The sequence below is a fragment of the Cynara cardunculus genome, assembly GCF_001531365.2.
Source record: "Cynara cardunculus var. scolymus isolate 2C chromosome LG 8, CcrdV1, whole genome shotgun sequence".
NCBI lineage: Eukaryota > Viridiplantae > Streptophyta > Magnoliopsida > Asterales > Asteraceae > Cynara > Cynara cardunculus.
The window spans coordinates 18,246,082-18,266,274 of record NC_037535.1 but is presented as its reverse complement, the minus strand read 5'-3'; the positions used below and the strand labels follow the sequence as shown (position 1 = coordinate 18,266,274).

The 20,193-nt window shown below is 33.4% G+C and overlaps 1 protein-coding gene and 1 non-coding gene across 2 annotated transcripts; both read left to right on the top strand.

The window, feature by feature from the left end:
* The first annotated feature begins 1,120 nt into the window (after positions 1-1,120).
* On the top strand, positions 1,121-11,640 carry LOC112516455 (ankyrin repeat domain-containing protein 2B-like). Its single transcript, XM_025123503.1, has 9 exons — positions 1,121-1,221; positions 1,439-1,481; positions 5,278-5,429; positions 7,291-7,494; positions 7,584-7,732; positions 8,731-8,899; positions 9,943-10,035; positions 11,049-11,188; positions 11,283-11,640. Exons 1-9 carry the CDS (start codon positions 1,213-1,215, stop codon positions 11,380-11,382), a joined length of 1,059 nt encoding a protein of 352 aa, XP_024979271.1. The 5' UTR covers positions 1,121-1,212; the 3' UTR covers positions 11,383-11,640.
* Positions 11,641-13,450: 1,810 nt separating this feature from the next.
* TRNAI-AAU lies at positions 13,451-13,524 on the top strand. The gene has a single exon. It is a non-coding gene; the product is annotated as a tRNA-Ile (tRNA).
* Positions 13,525-20,193: the final 6,669 nt, after the last annotated feature.

Sequence of the window (20,193 nt, the reverse complement as noted above, 5' to 3'; positions counted from 1 at the left end):
GGGGGGGGGGGGAGTACCATACTCGTCCCCGTCCCCACTTTGAGACAAACAGGGATCCCCCTCCCCGTCCCCAATCCCAATTTAGCGGGGAATCCCCATCCCTGACCGGGGTGGGTGGACCAGATTCCCCGATGGGTTGAAGCTTATTCCCATGCCTAACAGTTAACGAAGCTAGTGGATGGACCATAGTCATAACAAAATGATAACTACATGGATCAAATCCTTAATTTTTTGAATTTAAGATGCTATGTTCATAACTTTTGTTAAATCACAGGTACCAAATTCGTAATTCACTCTAAAATTAGTTAATTTTTGAAAAAATCTAAAAAAACTTTATGGACTTTAGTGTTTGAAATGATTAAGTTCGTGAACAAATTTTTTGGAACAAATAAGTTTTTGGACATTTCAAATATATTTTATATTTATTTAAAATAAACTTTATCAGTAATCTTTTTAAATCTTTTTTATTTTTTTAATTTGAGAAATCACATACATGATACATTTTATTTTTAATTAAAATAAATTTAATCAATAATTCTTTTTAAATCTTTTTAGTTTGGAAAATCACTGACAAAATATTTTTTATTTTTAATTAAAATAAATTTTATCAAAAATCTGTTTTTAAATGTAAGTACTTTTTTGATATATTTATTTTATTTTATAGATCCAAGTACTCTTTTGGTTGAAAAATGTTTAAGGACTTAAATATTTAAAATATGAATGTTCATTGATTTTTTTTTCTAGATTTTTTTTATTATTTTACCGCATTAACCAATTACATAGGTCATAAGAATATATCTAACAAGTTTTAGAAAGTCCAAAAAATTATTTTATATTTTGAAATGTTCAAAAACTTAATTATTTTATAAAATTGTTAAAAAACTTAATCATTTCAAACACTAAAATCAATTGGGTTTTTTTAAATTTTCGTTTAGACAATGTTATTTTGGGCTTAAATGATTTAGGCCCAATGAGTCTACTAAAGGCTAAAGCTGCCCAAAACAACAATACAAAGCAAGCCGAGCAAGCCTAGCCGGATTCATGAGCCGTTCTTTTTCATTTGGTCAGGCTGGAGGATTGATGTGGCCCACGCCTTCACCGTCTCTACTTACCTGAGTTTTATCAAAACCTCCCTGCTCTCTCTCTCTCTCTCTCTCTCTCTCTGATTCTAGATTCGTTTATTTGTTATTTGTTTTCATCACTTCAATCGTCATGTCACAGGTACAACTTGTTGATTCAACCTTCCTTTTGTTTGTTTATGGAATTTGATTTTGACCGTTTTCTCCTAATTCTCATCTCCAATTTCTCAAAGTTTTGTTTGATTTTAGTAAATGTTGATTGATTGATTCTTGAATCTTGATCTATGCTAACTGTTAGTTGATTTCTTATTCGAGTGTAGATTTGTTGATGCTTTCGATTGTGTTTTGTTTTTTGTTAGGTGAATGAGAAAGACGCCGCAGTCAAGCCTGCGACCGCCACGGGTATGTGCTTCTTTATGTTATGTTGATGTAGTTAATGGTGGTGATGGTCTAGATGGATACAAGTAATTGATTAGAGAAGATTGATTGATGAGTACGTTAGGCTGTTGAGTTAAATTACTTTTATTTTATGTCACTACTTATTTCGTTAAGCACTAATACTTGATTGACCTCACAAAATTTGCTCAATCAAGCATTATGTACTTTTAGCTGCTCCTTTGCACAAGGTTTTTTGATGAAGCCCGAGTTAAATTTATGCAAGTCCTGAATTGTGACCCAAGAACATACAAGTATAAGGGACCTTTCTTTCCCTCGTTCCTATTTTTGGGGTTTTGGTGGGGGATTGAAATGGGAAATAAACGGAGGAAATTAGATGTTCCTTTTGATACTTTGAGTGTACAAGAGGGAAAGGATCAAAGAGGCAAAATGTCCTTTCTAATCATCATTATTTATTTCAGGGATTGGATGAAAGAAGTCAAAACTATCATATACATATGTCCCCTCCACCTCCCAAAAAATAGATCTTGTGTATTACTGTTGGCTCGTTCATGTCAACACCTTCGCTACATACGAATGGAAAAGTGGTTTTCCCCCTTGTTGGCTTATAGTTCCTTTGCATTATATGAGTTGGAATATCTAACTATTGGATTTGAGCCAAGACTCAATTAAATCATGAGTTTTGTACTATGATCAAGGTTCACTAGTTTAATATGTCGTTTCCTATTCATACTTTGAGTTTGAGTTGAATACCGCATTCAAGAATTGTTTTGGATCCAATCCATAGGAATCAACAGAAAAGGAAAATCTCTTATGATACCAGTTCCGCTCGGTTATTTGTAGAGTGAATAAATCTTCCATTTCTTCAAATTTCTCCTGTGATTCAACACTGTGGTTTAACGTGTATCCTCCCCTGTTCCAGTCATGAAATAGATGAAATAAATAAAAAAACTAGATTCTTTCTTCAAATCTTGTTGGAACTGTCAATATACCGTTCATCCTTTGGAACCACATCAGATCCTGAATATGATGAAATAGGATAAATGGAAATGGCATTTTGTAAGTTTGTAATTACCTTAAATAGATTAACCATTTCTTTATTTTCTAACCCCTTGAGAAAAGAAGATGTTTCTTCTACAAATCTTGATCTCTAGTATTGAAAGTCCATGTATTTATCTTGATATATCTCAAATTGAATCTTTTATCTCAAGTAGTTTGGTTTCTTTTGTTGGTCACTGGTCCTTGCCCACATCTTTGCTAAAGATAGATGCTTTGGGTCCAAAGGTTTTTCGGTTTTAGCTTAGCTGTCTTGTTTATGTAGGATAAATTGAGATGGGATTTTGTAAGTATGTAATTATCTTTAACTAGATTAACTGTTTCTTATTTTCTAATTGCTTAAGAAAAGAAAGATGTTGTTTCTTCTACAATTTAGCTGACTTGTTTATGTAATTTAGAAAAGAATAATTATCCATACTTTCAAGTCCTTTATACGATTGTGAAGATTTTAGCTTTGGTAGTGATGCTGTAATAAGGTCGCAACAATGCAAGCTATTGTGGTGATCTAAAAATTTCTGTAACGCTGATTTCTGATGGCTATCTTTTACAATTGTCACTACATTTATCTTCTCTGATAGTGTTTTAGGACTTTTTTTAAGGGATAGCCACATATATTTGCTGATACTTTTTGTATATAGGTTTCTCGAGGAACTACAATATTTCAAATATTTTCTTGATCTTTCCTTCCATCCCTAGTTAAGGCTTTGAGTATCATGCCTTTTCTTTAGACCCAACGTCATCTTTCTTCATTGTTGGATACGTTTTTTGTTTTGTTGGGGTTTATGCTTCAGGTTGTTCATTTTGTTTGTCTTGTACTTTATTTTTGTATATTCTGATGCTTTTGTTCATAATGCATTCTATTTAGTTCAGATACACCTTTTAATTTTAAAGGTACACATAGTACAATCGACACCACATATGTGTATGTTCTACTTGTGTTTTTGTTTCCTTCCTTCTCTTCTTCATCTTCTGTCAGAGCTCAATGCTATTTCCTCTCTAAATGAACGTTTTTATATCTTTAAAAGATGTTATAATAAACATTCATGCACCTGCTTTTGTCATCTCAGTTTGAAGATCTCTTTGAGTTAAGTTATGAGGGAAAGTTCTCAATACTGCATTCATCTTTTTGAATCATAACTATCTCCATGCTTTTGTGACATCCATTGGTAAATAGTAAATACAAAATTCTATGGTTTCCTTGTGAGTGGTTTATATGCATGAGGAATGACTCATCACAATGACAGCTTCAGCTCCACACCCTTTTGGTTTCCCCGGCTTTACTTGACTTGAGTGTGTTTGCTTGTAGTCTCCTTTTTAGCAGAAATGCTCAAATTCTATCACCCACCCCCTTGGCTACAAACATGAGGCTGGATCTTTCATTGAATTCTCAGGAAAGGGACCGATTACTTTTTTGGTTAATTTTCTGTTGGGGAATTAGTGATGATGCTGTTTTGGTTGATGATAACATTCAAAAGGGTTCTTGCTCCAGGTTTATGTAGTTATTTCTATCAATATGCAAACTATCTCAGTTGACTTTAGACCATTCAATTATGTTGATATAAGTGTATGTTTATCAACTAGCAATTTGGGTAACTATGTCAGGTAGAGCAAGAATTATTCTCATATGGAAGGAATAAAAAAGAGAGAAGGAGAATTTTCTCAATATGCTGTTCACTTCATTGTTAAGTCTCCACTAGGAACGAGAATTCGATCTGCTCTAGTGAAATAAAGTGCTTCTGAATATTAGTTCCTGAATTCATTGCAACAAGAACTGTCGATTAAAAATTTCATTGATTCTCATCAAGAAGAACGATCTGATCCCACAAATTTATCTTCTCAAGCTTTGGTTGCATGTTATTGGATATTGTTAAATAATTGTACACTATGACTATAATTTGTCTGCTTTAACCTAATAGCAGAATCACTATTCATATCTAACTTGACTCTGTTATTTCATTACATTCTGATTGAATTTTTCTTCAAAAATTACCTTTTAGAACCTTAAGAGAATATGAAAATTTAGCTTGAAGTAGAATGATTTACACAATGAAACCAGAGGTAGGCTTCACTAAAAGACTTTTACTTTAGATTGCATTATTTGATTTCTTAAACAGAGGTGATAAAATTTGCTCTTGCAAAGCTTAACCAAGTATGGTTGGCTAAGAAAACAAGGCTTGGATGTCAAGATATATGGGTAGCATCGTAATCTAGGTCCCGATGCTTGATGAATGGATACACCATATTAAGTTAGCTTGATGGAGAATCATATTAATTTCTGTTCCTTGGACCAATATGAAAATGAAGCTCCAGAATTTCTGTCTTTCCAAGTGCTGTTTGAACCATTTCTTCAGCATATTTCTTCTTTTTGATTATACATCTTATAGTGCATGGACCACTCAACACATGAAGGGTGTGTGTGTGGGTGATCTGACATGCAAAGAATAGAGTCCCCTAAGTTCTTGATTATAAGAAAGATAAATTGGATTATGGCTTCTGGCTTTGCTGCTCTAGGCAGCCATTATCCTGAGAGGTATGGGTGATGAACTGTGGCTTTTTAAGGATGCCATTTCTATTATGTTTGCTATCACCTAGATTGACCACGTTGATTAGATGCATTGCTGACAGGTGTGAGTTCTTTTATCTATATTTATTAATGGTCTGTTGGCCTATTGATGCATGATGTGTTTATACACTAAAATATATTTGTTTATTTCTAGTTTCTTAATATGTGTTATTTCCAATGCAGAAGAGAAGACAGATCCAGCCATGAAGAAAACTTCCTCTGAGTCAAGCTCCACAGATACGCAGTCGGGAAGCATACCTGCTATACCTTCCATGCCTGGAGCTGGATTTGCTGCAAATCCTTTTGACTTCTCATCTATGGCTGGTCTACTTAATGTATGATTCTTCTTTCATGCCCATACATGACTAAATCAAAACTATGTGTCTATGCACACCCACTTGCATGCACATATGCATGCATATACTCTTCTGTTGTCCATTAAGCAAAGAGAAAAAAATCTACAGCAACCATCAAACTCACCACAATTCCTATATACAAGAAAATAGCAAGTAAATACACCATCTCTTTCCCTCATGATAATGCTCTCTTTCGTTATAGGAAAAATCGGTGAGTTTCACAGGAACATTGATGGTTTCCATAATCTTGTTCCTGAATCTAATAATTTTTACTGGTCTTAGTGCTGTATATTCGAAGTTTACATGATGTTCCATCTCATATTTGCAAATAGCCAAGAGTTTTGTTGTGTTCTTTTTCAAACGAAGAAACATGTATTATTGGAACCTGAGATTTAAATATCTTCATGTCTTTATGAAGAAAATTCTAACATATTCTTTTTGTTACCGCCTTAATATTATTTATGACTGAGAAGATCATTTTATATGTGATTTAGGGGCTGTTTGGTTGTTTTTTCATTAAGTCATGTATGGATGCAGATAAAGTTAGCTGTATGAGTTAAATAAAATTGTTGTTTGTCTGTTGTGCTGAATAATCTGTTTGAATGATGAAAACTACGATTTTATCTTTCTAGTCATTTTTGGTCTATTCATCTCTAAACATCAAATTAGAATTCATTAAAGAACAAACCAAATTAGAAGATCGAATCTGAAACTCTTGGAGAACACAATCATCTTTGTGAAGATTGAATCTCAACAAAAAGAAATCCATCCCTTTAGAAGAACATATAAGAAAATCCATCCCTTTAGAAGATTGAACCAGAGAACATTATTTTTGTCTTCAAGAACACCATCATCTTCAAGAATATATCAAAAGTTAGAATGTCAACAAAGAATAAACAACCCAAATGAAGAAACCTCTTTTTCGTCCGTGATAAACCTACAACTTGAAATCTAAATTCAGAAGATTTGAGAGATTCATATCTAAACCTAAACAAAAGATAGTTACGTCCAATTTTCCAGAAAATACAAACCCATCATTTTCCATTTTCCAGAAAACCCCTTCCGATTTCGATTCACCTCTCAAGACCCATCTCTTGTGATTCATCACTTCAGATTTTCCAGAAAACCCCATGGCAGAGACAGTAAGGAGGAGGAGGGGAGTATCGACAGAGATGACATAGCAAAGCAAAGGGTCTGTCGATTTTGCAAATCGATCTGGACACAGAAATGGCAAAGCAAAGGGTATGTTGACGGCGAGAAGAAGAGCTACGGAGCACCTGCATCTCCTTGTAATTTCTACATGGTCTTCGTTTTTCAGATCTGGGAATTTGAGAGAGAGGTTTGAGAGAGCTGCTATGTACCTTGATTTTCATAGGGGTATGTGGGTGGAAAATGTTGTGTCTGTGTGCACAAGGGTAACCCCAAAAAGCTGATTCGCTAAGCTCCTCCCTAAATCATTAAGCTGCTTCCAAACACTCCAAAATGGCTGCCCGAATAAGCTAAAGGGCTCATTAAGCTCATTAAGTTACTTCCAAACAGGCCCTTAGTTAACTACTATTAATGTCAGTGAAGTTGAGTTGTTTAATGAGTCGCTTTTTTTGTAAGAAAAGTTGGTACCAGTGCCAAGTTCAAGGAAGAAAAAAGAATCTACATGAAGCGTGATAGCGATGTTATACAACGTGGAGTTATTTTGTATTATAATATATTGATTTATTACATCATTCTTTTCATGCATGCCATACAAGGTTGGGATCCTTTAACAATATTGGTCCTGAATGGTATTTCACACTTTAGATGCAGAGATGATTTACAGTTTTGTTCTTTTTGGGGACGTTTACAGGACCCAAGCATCAAGGAATTAGCTGAGCAAATAGCAAAAGATCCCTCATTCAATCAGATGGCAGAGCAACTCCAGCAGACATTTCATGGTGCTGAAGGTGTTCCCCAGTTTGATACGCAACAGTATTATTCAACTATGCAGCAGGTTATGCAAAACCCTCAATTCATGAACATGGCTGAGCGCCTTGGTAGTGCTATGATGCAGGTATTAAGTTTCTTAAGCATATTATATGGGGTTGTTTATGTAATACGGTAGAATGGACTATCAAAAATGTTTTTTTCTATATCTTGTAGGATCCATCAATGTCTCAGATGCTTGAGAGCTTATCAAATCCAGCTCAAAAGGATCAGCTTGAAGAACGGATGGCACGTATCAAAGAAGATCCATCCTTGAAACCCATTTTAGAAGAGATAGAATCTGGAGGTCCAACAGCAATGATGAGGTTTTGTATCTCACATATCATGATAATATACAACTAAGTTATACTCTCTCCTGCTGAAAATAAATGCCCACAATTAAAAAGGCACACAGTTGTAGAAATGTGTGATTATTACACTTTTTAATTAACTAAATGACAACTTTACTCTTGATAATAGATGGAGTAATGAATGTCTCCATCTCATAATTAAGGGTAGAATTGGAAAGTAGGCACTTATTTTGGGACAAACTAAAATAGAAATATGGACACTTATTTTGGGACAGAGGAAGTAATAAGTTTTATTTGGTATGATAATGTGTGGGGAAAAAAATTTGAACATCCTTAATCCCAGTTGATTTATTTCAATCTTTTCCATTACTGAATCACCCGTTCCAACCAACATCTATCTTTACAAATAAATAAGTAAAATAGAGAATGACTATTTGTAAAAGAAGCACAAAAATTAACAGTCAATTAACATTTTTGGGTCTTGCAACTGACTTCATTGTAGCATGTGCAGCATTCATGTTGATTTTATTTCACACCACATTTTTACTTGACAAACTCCAGACACTGCTGTAGACGATGAAGTCTACTTATCAATGATCATGTAGTTATTATTTGTCAAGAATCACTAAAGCATGTATGTGAATGCAGAACTTCTTCGATGTTTATATTTTCATGTAACATGGACGGAAATCTGGATGTCTTGAGAACATGTTCAGGGTTTTGGTTTTACGAGGAAGACATACTTAACAATGTGATGCACAGTGTTCCAGTCGCACTTTGATAGTTTTGTAAATCATTTGCTGTTGTAATTCCATCTCTCATCAAGTTTAACATCTTATACCTATATTGTTGCAATTCTTCATCATTTTCAAGGTAGGCTTACATTCTGTAGCTCTCCTTTGGCTTTTAGTTGAGAATTGTGATTTTATTTTGTACTTTCAGAAATATTATCAACTATTTATTACTTCATGGATCTTTAATTGTTCAGTTTTTTCTTCTTGACCACAAACTAGGTACTGGAATGATCAAGATGTTTTAAAGAAACTGGGTGAAGCAATGGGACTTGCAGTCACTGAAGATGCTACCGCTTCCGCTGCAAATCCTGTTGCAGATGAAGCTGAAGAAGATGTAAATGAGGATGAGTCTATTGTTCATCAGACTGCTAGTGTTGGTGACATTGAGGTACTCGAGTTTAAGTATACTTTTTTTACTATGATTATGTGATCATCATATCATTCAATTTCAAAGCCCCTCTTTCATGTGGTCGATGTCTTGGATTGGTATATTATCTATGTTGGTTCCAAATCTACGTAGTCATAATTAAGGGGATGTTTGGAAACGGCTTAATGGGATGCGTGGCTTATTCGGTTAGCCAGGGGACAGATTTTTTTGGGTCCTGTGAGCATATGTGGAGGTCCCAAATTACTCTCCAAAAGAGCCTTTGAGGAGAGAAGGGAGGTTCCAACATTTGGTGAAGCGAAATGGTCAAAGTCTAGCCGATGTGGGACTCTTAACACGCCCCCTCCAACAGAGACTAGATGGGCACAGATTGTCCCGAGTGTCGAGAGGGGCGTAGACGTGTACGTATTGCCTCAAGAGTGTCGAATTCCTTGAGTGCTAGACCTTGGCTCTGATGCCACGTGAGAATGTGTGGAACCCCCAAATTACTCTCCAAAGAGCCCTTGTGGAGAGAAGGGAGGTTCCAACATATACCGAGAAGTGGTCTAAGTCTTGCCGATGTGGGAATCTAACAGGTACCTTTTAAGAAAAGCTGTAGAATTGGGTTACTTAGCTAAATTACCCCCTGATAAGTGCTTTCTTAAAACCATGACCTTCTGATGGGGTTTCTAGGCATTTTTGAGTGTGGAAGTTGCATTCTTTTGTTAAGTCGTGGGCATTCTCCACACTGTCAGAAGATCATGGATTTAAAAAAACGGTTAGGTCATTTAACCAAAGGATCCATGTAGATTCGTGTTGTGTTCTATGTTGTCGGGGACTTTGTGATGCTGTTCCCTTTAATTTGTTTGCCAAAGGCAATGCTCAACTCTTTAGACCATGTTTTCTCATGCTGGTTATATATCTGTTTCACTGAAGAATACATGTAATTTCTTTATGTTATATTTTCATCGGGGACAATGCTTTTGCCGATTGCCTCACGATCTAGCCTTCATGTTCTATTATTAAAAGGAGGGTTATTTGTTATTTTTGGTTCTGTAAATAACCAGGGTTTGAAAAAGGCATTGGAATCCGGTGCCAACAAAGATGAAGAAGATTCAGAGGGAAGGACAGCGTTACATTTTGCTTGTGGATATGGGGAGGTAAGATAGGATTGTATCTTGGAAGTTATTTGCTTCGTATATGTTAATATGCTCTTCATTGCTCCCCAGGTTGTTTCGATGCTTCAAAGTTTTTTCTTTAGCACCTAGAAAGCTTAAGATCCTTTTGACTCCTGATCTCAGTTTGTCTATCAATTGCAGCGTTTATTAATTTCTTTTTGTCAACAATGCGTAGAGGACATAAAATCCAAACCAAGCCAAACTAAAACGTTCCTAGTATATCCCACCTGGAGGTGGGGTCTGGGAGGGGTAATGTATATGCAGGCTTGACCTCTACTGCAAAAAGTAGAGGGGTTGCTTCTTTGAAGACCCCCGGCTTGTGAAAATCGTGTGGAAGATAGAAATTCGGAAGGATAAAAATTTGAAAAGCTAGATAGAAGTAAGCAATAAAATACAAATAGAAGATAAACATAACCAAAGTAAAGAGAAATTGCACACCCTTGATCTAACTTAGGGCTTGGATGAACGAACTAACTACTCACCAATCCCGCACTATCTACCTCTCCGGCTCCCTTTCTTGACTAAACCATTCATCAGTCGCCACCTAGTCTGCTACCCCAATCCAGCGTCTCCAAGAACTTCGATTCAGAGATCATGTTCTTAAAAAGGCCTAAGGCTAGAGGAATATATTTCTTCCATCTGCAATGTTTGACTTGACACAGTAAATTTAATATTAAATGTTTGATTATTAATTAGTGACGACGAACTTTGTCAACCCTAATTTGTGATACCAATGTTATACGGTGTTGCTAATGGACAAATATGTAAATTTGGATTAAACATTTCTTTAGAAAATCAATGTTGTATTTTATTTTAAGACGGTCTCAAAAGGAAATAGCCGTCTATTTTGGTAATTCTTTTTCATGTCTGTTTATTAGGAAAGAAATGCTTCAAATTTCCTTTTATCATGAACGTTTCTACACGAAGTAATTTCAAGTTTTTTGAAGTTCTTTGACATGCCGTTAAACTGACTAAGCGTACCTCTACAATTGTAGGTGAAATGTGCCCAAGCTCTCCTTGAGGCTGGGGCGAAGGTGGATGCGTTAGACAAAAACAAGAACACCGCTCTCCATTATGCAGCTGGTTATGGCAGGAAAGAATGTGTATCCCTTTTGCTCGATAACGGTGCAGCTGTGTAAGCCTAACCCATAACCTACATTCCTCAATGATTTTGCATTTTCTTTTATGGTGATTTTAATTTCAATCGTTTTTTTTTGCTTTCTATTTAGTACTCTGCAAAACATGGATGGGAAAACACCGATTGATGTTGCGAAACTGAACAACCAGAACGATGTACTGCAGCTGCTGGAGAAGGATGCTTTCCTATAAGCATGTTTCTATAACATCTACAGTCTAATGTTCGTGTTGGGCTTACTGATGAGTGCAACTTCGATGTTGGTTTTCTTGTATTTTGTTGTGTTTTTCTAGTGAAATTACATATTTAACCTTGTTAAAAGTTTGTGTGGGCTTAATTTGGTTAAACATATTTAGGTTTCAAATGGTGTAAGCTCAAAATGATTGGCTTCTTGAATCATATCATTATTTGCTTTATGGTTATGGCAAAAATACCTTTTTAAGAAATGAAAATATGTCGTTTTGGTTTTTGATTAACGGGTCGGGTATTCTTGCAGAGATACCTGCTTCAGAGGGTGACGTGATACCTTTTTTGCGAGAAGGGAATGAAACATTCTCCTCGTGCATCGGCTATAGAATAAGGTTAAGTGGTTTTAGTTTTCTCGAATAGGGAATAGATTATAGGTCTATCCGTTTGATTTCGGGATTTTGCATCTAATTTTTTATATATCGATTCGTGTTTTTGAGCATGTTTGGAAATCGAAAGTTGTTTCTCTAGCACGTAAAAGCTTGTTCATATAAAATGCTAGCTTTTGAACGGGAAAATACCAACAAAAAAAAACTTGATGGACTTTTGAGCATGTTTTGGAAGTCCTTCGATAATGGTTTTGAATAAATAAGTCATTAGACATTTTAAAACATTTCAAGCAAGTCCTTATTAAACATGATCTGCAACATGCTATGCAAGTAAAAGCGAAAATTAGAAAAAAAACCCAATAAACTAATTTCCTAAACCTAAATTGTCCCAGCCTAGACGTCGCCCCACCATGCCCCCTTCAATCATGTATGCCGTCGAGCACCACCATTTGCCATCGCCCCCAACTGAACCCGTTGTCTCTATCGCCACCAACCCAGCCTGTTGCCATGATCCATGTTTGATTACTGGGGTTTTGTTCCGTTAGATTACTCGGATTCAATCATTCAGGTTGCTCGATTACTCAAGTTTGGTTTGGTTCGAGTACTCAGGATTGAGTGTAACCAAGTATAAAACCTTGAATCGTTGCCGAGTATAAAAATATGGAAACCATACTGAACGCTTTTCTAGTTGAGTTTTTATGTGTTCAACAATAAATTTGTAAAATGTCGTTGAGGTTTTAAATTTACATCTATTATTATAGTTTTAATAATGTTTCAACAAAGTTAACATCGAGGATACGCAAGTGTTTCATCATTAAAGACATTTTCAAGTGAGGTTGTTGTTGAACACCAAGAAGAGTCACAAGAAAGTCAAATGGCTATATCTCAATCAGAAATAATAACACGACCTTCAGTTTAATATAAATTAGACATTACTTGGATATATTCTTGCGCAACTTTTTTTGAGCAAGTTTTGATATATTTTGGTGTATTTTGGCGTAACTTTTGGCATATTTTGACGCTACTTTTTAGTATATATTGGCCCAACGTACGTATATGTTTATAAATATAAGAATTTATTTGTCACAAGTATGTGTTTAACAGGTTTCAAAAAGCCAATGATTTATTTAATAGGTTTTAGAAACTCTGACGACTTATTCATTCAAAAAAAGTTGTCCACAGACTTATTTATTGAGGGTGCGTTTGGTATGCACTCTACATGGGATAGGACGAGACAAAAAAAATAGTCCCATGTTTGGCATGCCATGGACAAAAAAAACATGAGACAAGGTGGGACTATTTTTAATTTTAATGGGATAAATCTTGATATTTCTTGTTCCACCAAAAAAGGTGGAACAACATGGGACTAAAGTTAAAATGACAATATTTTGGTTGATTTGTTGTCATTTTACAATCATTATATGATATAAAATAACATTGAACAACATTTAGGGGTAATATGGTCATTTTAATAGTTTTGTCCCGTTCTGCCCTAGTCGTACCAAACATAGGACAAACAATTAGTCTTGTCCCGTCTCGTCCTGTCCCATCTAGTCTGCGTACCAAACACTACCTGAAAGCACAAAAGTCTATTAGGTTTATTTAGAACTTTCTCTTTTTTGAATAACTGAAGACACATCAATATACAATACCTACTTAAACGACCGAAAACAAAAGTAGACAAATGGGCCTATTAGCTCAGTTGGTTAGAGCGTCGTGCTAATAACGCGAAGGTCGCAGGTTCGAGACCTGCATGGGCCATTTATTATTTTATTCCTATTTTTGTTAGCAATTTACTATTATTCTGTTTTAAGCATTTTATATAGAAAAACGAATTGTTGTACAGAGTTCAAGAAGATATAAACCAAAGATGATCATGATTTACGGGCCGTTTACTTAAATGCTTACCCGGTAAGCTTTTACCATTACGAGTTAACATTGTAATTCATTTTACCGTGTAAGATTGTAGTACATCAAAATGATATCATATGCAACAATTTATCCGGTAAGCGCTTACCCGGGTAAGAGTCGTCACATTCACTTACTGAGTAAGACTCTTCATCTTTATTATTGCTCTTAATAGGTAAGATTTTTGACTCTTGCCATGCTCATCTGGTAAAGAAAATTACCCACTAAGCAGTTACTGGATAAACGTTTAGTAAACACATTAACTAAACAATTATACTTAGATTTAACTTTGAAAAATATATGGTTGCATATGTCACAAACCATATGCTATTCTAGAAATATCTTTATTTTCATATTCAGTTTTAAGTTAGAAGAAGAGAACGTTTCATTTGTAATCATTAGAAATGAAAAACGTTGATTTTTAGCTTTTACATGTCAGGTATAAATATTTTAAAAATATGATAAATTTTTTCCATCGCGAAAAATAATGACGTTTTCTTCAATCAGACTTTATTTAATTATGAATAATCAATTGGAATTAACAATTTTGAAGAATTTTCTTCTCTCATTATCATTAACTATTTCATTAATTAATAACATATTATAATTTTTTAATATGATATATGAACTAATATATAATATAGTATTCTTGATAAAAGAATGGCATAATAATTGGGTATAAATGATTGGTAGATGGGGGAATGCATTCTTCTACGATTCTTTTAAAATTTTCTCACACACATATATATTTATATATATATATATATATATATATATATATATATGTATATTTGTGTGTGTGAGCTTAAAAATTTGTGCGATCAGTGAGATCCATTTTAAACAACTACTTTAAGATAATTAATATGATTTATTAAATTTTAATGCACTTTTAGGAAAGTCAAACACCAAAAATAACTCTCTCCCTCTCGCTTTTACTCACTTCTCCTTTTGACGTACGTCTACAAACCCAATTGAATGTACATACAAAGTAAACAGCTTTAATAAAATTCCTTAGTGGGGTATTTATAATGTGTTTGACAAAATTCACATGGTGTTATAAAGTAGTAAGTTATTGTTATTTTAGTTGATGTTCACAAATTTATGCCAGATTTTATAGATCCAGAGTGTTGACACAAATTATAACAGTACTGATAAAAAAAAGGTTCAAAATGTGTTCACCGTAAGTGCATATTTAATTGTGTGTATGCATGAATGTTATGAGAGATGAGAGAAAATAGGAAAGAGGAGAGAGAAGATATATTTTTAATCAATTTTTATAGGATTTAAAATAAATCTTATGGATCCCACAAATTAGAAAATTCTTAACAGAAAGAACCCCCTGTGTGTATATACGTGCGTATATAACATGTACTCAAGTTTCATGAAAAAAAAAGCTAATGTGAAACCCTCAAAGAAGAGTTCAACATATGTCAGACTGTTCTTGTTTGATCTCGTATACTTCCAAGAACTTAAATTCTTATCAATGAAAGGTATACAAAACCAACACCTTTGGAATGCAAAGAATGTAAGCAATCGAAGATTGAAAGAAGAAACACAAACTCTTCCAAGAAACCCAACAACATTACGATTGAAACTCAACAACGAGGGATATATGAAATCCAACACCTTTGAGTTGCAAGGAAACACGTTGTTAAAGTTAAGGCACCACACTAAGGGGAAGAAACCTAGTGATAAGCCAAGTGAGAACTGCAAGCACTATCAGTCTTGCAACACCCAGATTCGTTCAATCAAGAGAACCGACAAGTAAATGAATAACCTCACCAGACATTGATTTGATGAAAAGATGCTTACAAATGCTTTGAAAAGCTCCTATTTATAGGGGAAAGACTAGACCCTTATTAAGTACAAGATTAAAGGCTCTTAAAAACATTATTTACACCTAAAATCTTAGGATTCCCTCATAATAACTAAATTTACTTTCAAGACTACTTTTATTTAAATAAAGGGAAAAAAACGAAAATGTAATATTGGGCCTTGAAGGACAATTCAAATATGTAAAAATTAGCCCAACAACACAAGATAGTTTATCCAATCGGGCTTGAGGTCTTGGGTGTCTTCCAAAGGGGCTGAAATGATGAGATTAGCCAAAGATTCTTGCATCCACTTTCTCCTTGCAAAAGTCATCGGTCCATGCACTCCTTTAAGTGGATCAACTTCATATGACTTTCCATCGAGCTTTCAATTTCCATCACGCTTGTATCCTTTTTATTCGATAAGGTTTTCATCATCCCCTCCCTCTTCAGGACAATTCATCTTCGAATACATACCACCTTTCTTATAACGCACAACGTATGGAAATGTCTCTATGAAAGATATCATTTGGCCTTTCAAATACTTAAGAGATTCATGATCGGTGTGGATCACAAATTCCTTAGGTGTAAGACAGTGTTGCCATGTCTCCAAAGCTCTGACAACCACGTACAACTCCTTATCATAGGTTGGATAGTTCAAGGTGGCACCGTTTAACTTCTCACTAAAATATGCAAAATGACGTTTGAAGATTTGAAAGAAGGCAAAAGAAAGAAGTTTCTAGAAGAAATCAAACATCAGATCACCTTCATCTTCAACCATGAAAATTCAACCATGATTCTTGTAATCATTTTTTATTATATCTTAACGATGTGAGTTGCTTACTTATGTCCAGTTAATTTTTGTTGTTGTCTCTTATGTATTTAATTATATTATGTTTTGTAATCCAAAGAAAATGAAAGAAAGAAAAGAAAAGGATGGAAGAAAATAAAAAGAAAAAAAATTAGAAAAAGAAAAGAACAAAAAGAATAAAATATGGATCATTGAATCTATGAGTTCGAATTTTTGGGTTTCAATACCATTTTTTTCTAAGTGTTTGTCACATGGATATCTAGAGGCACGTTCAAATGAAAACCATGCAATTCTTAGAAACCGTGTAAACTAATTTCGACCAATAAAAAAATTCAATTTTTTTCTAATTAAATTTAATCATTAAGGGTATATTGGTCATTTGCATTGTTTTTTATTAATTATGAAAGTTATTAATAAATCTTAATTAAGGCAACATAATAAAGGAAATTTTATAAATGGTAACATTTAAATATTTATTTAAATTATATAATATTAAAAATTAGATTTTGTTATATTGTGTTTCGATTTATTATTGTCAAGATTCATGAAAATCGTAAGTTATTAGAGTAATAAATCCATGAAATCAGTAGTAGAATAAAAAAATATATTCATGAAAGCGGTTTCATACATAGTGAAATTGGTGCATGGAGTAAGTGAAAATGATTATGGAATGAGTGCATGATGAGACTTGTTTCATACATGGTGAAATTGGTGCATAAAGTAAGTGAAAATGATTATGAAATGGGTGCATGATGAAATTGATACATCATGAAATGGATGCATGATGAATAGAGTTCATGAGGATATGGGTGCGTGATGAGGTTTAAGATGCATGAAATGGGTGCATGATGAATAGTGAAAAATTTCATGAAACAGGTTCATGAGGTTTAAGATGTGGTTGGGTTTACCATTTTGCTTTCTCGCTATTATAAAATAAAACTTTTAATATATTTTTTTTATTTCCTAAAATAAACTAAACTAATCTTGACTATTGATCAAGAAAATGGATTGATGAGATTGGTTTACACAAATGAAGGCGGTTTTTATTTGATCGCTCCTCTGGATATCTATTTGTATTTTTAACAAATAAGGAAGATTGTTGGTCTCAACTGTCGGATTTGTAAATAATACTCATAGCATCTGATCAACACTTAGATAAGAAATTCTTGATTACTGCCTTACAAAGAATATATCTGATCAACCTCATTCATCGGATGTAGTTCCGAAAGAGTAACATCCAAACCTTAAGCATAAGTTTCGGATGTAACACAATCATAAAATCTTTTGGTATAAATTGTGAAATCAATTCTTCTGTTTTAAGAAGTTCTCATCCGATCAAGAAAATCTGAATGACTTTCTTATTGGTCTATTGCAGCTTAAGTAAAAAAATGTCTATAATTTATACCAAGTCTTTTTGATATCTGTTAGAGCATCTTCATAATATTTCTACAGTTGGAATCTGATATATAACTTATATTTCAAAATAGACTAAGATAAGATTTTTACTTGTAAAAGTATTTTAACTTTTTGTATTGGTCCAAGAATGAAATGCCTTCAACAAAATCGAAAACTAGTTGAAATGAGATCAATATCACCAGTTCGCCACCAAAAGTGAAATGGTTGTCATCTAGTCAAAGAGAAGATCAATACAAGATAAAGTCAAATAATAGTCTGACAAATGATATTACCGGCAAGCAAGATTTTGGAGTAAAAACTTATCCAGCAAGTTTGGCTCACCTACTATTCCTACACTCGTCCTGTATGAGAACATGTACAACATGTCAGTCCAAGTAAGTTCTAAAACATTATTTTATTAGTCATACTTCTTTTACTGTTCCCTCAACATACATAGGATTAGGGGTCTTAATTTTGTATCATGACAAACCAACCAATTTCTATACCAATTGTACCTATTTAATTGGTACCAATTAGTTGTACCGACCTAATTGGTTTGTAGTAGCGTACTAACTATCAAAAATTGGTTGATTTTTGTGGTATTAAAAGTCGTGTGCCGACTTATTCTTTTAATAGTTTATTAATTAAAGTTTAGTATAATACAACATATTTTTATTTTAAATTTTAAATAAGAATTTTCAGTTTCTAAATTATGATATTGATGAATAGAAAGATATTGGTTGAACTCCTAACAATTGAAAAAAGTTGTTACCAAGTATAGTTGGTTGGTACACGGTATAAAATTTTGTGTACCCATTATAATTGGTTGATACACGATATTTGAAAAAATGAACATGATATCGTACCATGTTCACCCCTACATCTACACATGCAGAACTGAAGAGTACAAACACAGTGACAGATCCATGATTTTTGTTCAGTGAGGTCACCTTTAAGGTAGAGTAAAAACCCGCAAAATCATCCGATGTGTTTTTAACCTAATTACAACGTTTTCGAAGAAATTTTAAAGTTTTTTGGTTGATTTTAAGGGATTTTTTTAGTGTTTTTGTCGATTTCAAATAACTTTTTTGGTTTTTTTTATTGATTTCAACAGATTTTTTTGGTTAGAGTAACGGTTTCGATTGAGGTTGGGGGCCCGTGGAAAAATGTAATGGGGGAAGTAAAAGGTAAATCATGTACCATCTAAATCTTAACCTATGATTTTTTTTTTGAGTTTTTGACTGGGGTCCCTTCCCCCCTTCTTTTTGTCATTGCATCCCCCCTGTACAAACATGTATTGTTCCACAAATCAGATGAAAACACATGTTAAAGTTGGACAATAACATTTAATACAATAATGGCTGTAAAATGTCACCTTTGTAATTCATTGTTACTCATCCGTTTTAACAAACTTCATTGTGATAGTTTCTTAGACAAAATCGACGTCAATATTTGAAGAACTATCTCAGTCATTTGGATTTGAAAGAGTACTTTCTTTCTTCACTCTTTCAGTGTTAGAAAATTTTCAACAATCAGATTGTTTATTCTTCTTAACTTTTGCAACAAATCTGTAATTCTTTGTTTGATACAAAATATAGAATTAAAAAGTAAAATCTATTGTTTTGTACTGAATCCTCCTTCCACAAACACTTCATGTGTAAGTCATCACTTCCAAAAACACAACAAATATTAACATCATTATCATTATTCAATAGATTTAGTACGTCAAAAAACAAATATAACAATTCTAAAAATGTTTTATAAGTTATATAAACAATAAAGTTATATTTCTTTTCTTTTATAAATAATAAAATTATAAAAAAATGGTTTTATAGTTATTTTTTTTAAAATTTATTAATTAATTAAGACATATACGACTGATAAACTTAGATTTTATTCATATTATGTGTAACAATTATTTAAAATCATCAACGAATATAAATGTTTTCTAAAATCCATATTTAGTCAAACAAGCCTACATCTATAATTACAATCACGTTCATATGCAAATAATAATCAAATAAGAAAATGGTTGAATCAACATGTGAATTTAAAAAAAAAATTAGATTATTATTAGTTTATATAATTTTCTAAAACTATATTAGAATAAACGATAAAATCTTTAAACCAAAAATATGTAAGTTAATAAAACATTACTATATTTAGGTACTGTTTACCAAATTTTTTATTTAGTTATGTATGGATAAATTTGTTTGTCTGGTTAAATGAGTGTTGTTGTTTACTTTGTTTATCCGAACCAACAGTCTGAATAACATAAATGGCCGATTTATCCTCCAATATTAATTATTTGAACATCAAAACAAAAAATCATAAATAGGCCAACGATGGGGTGTCTCATATGGGAAGGAAATGGTGCTTTAAATAAGAGGTATGAGTGTCATTTTTTGTGGCTGAATGAGTACATAACACCATTTCTATATGTGCGATTAAGCCATGTTCTGTACGAATAAGACATAAATAAACAATCCAAATAAACTGTGCAAA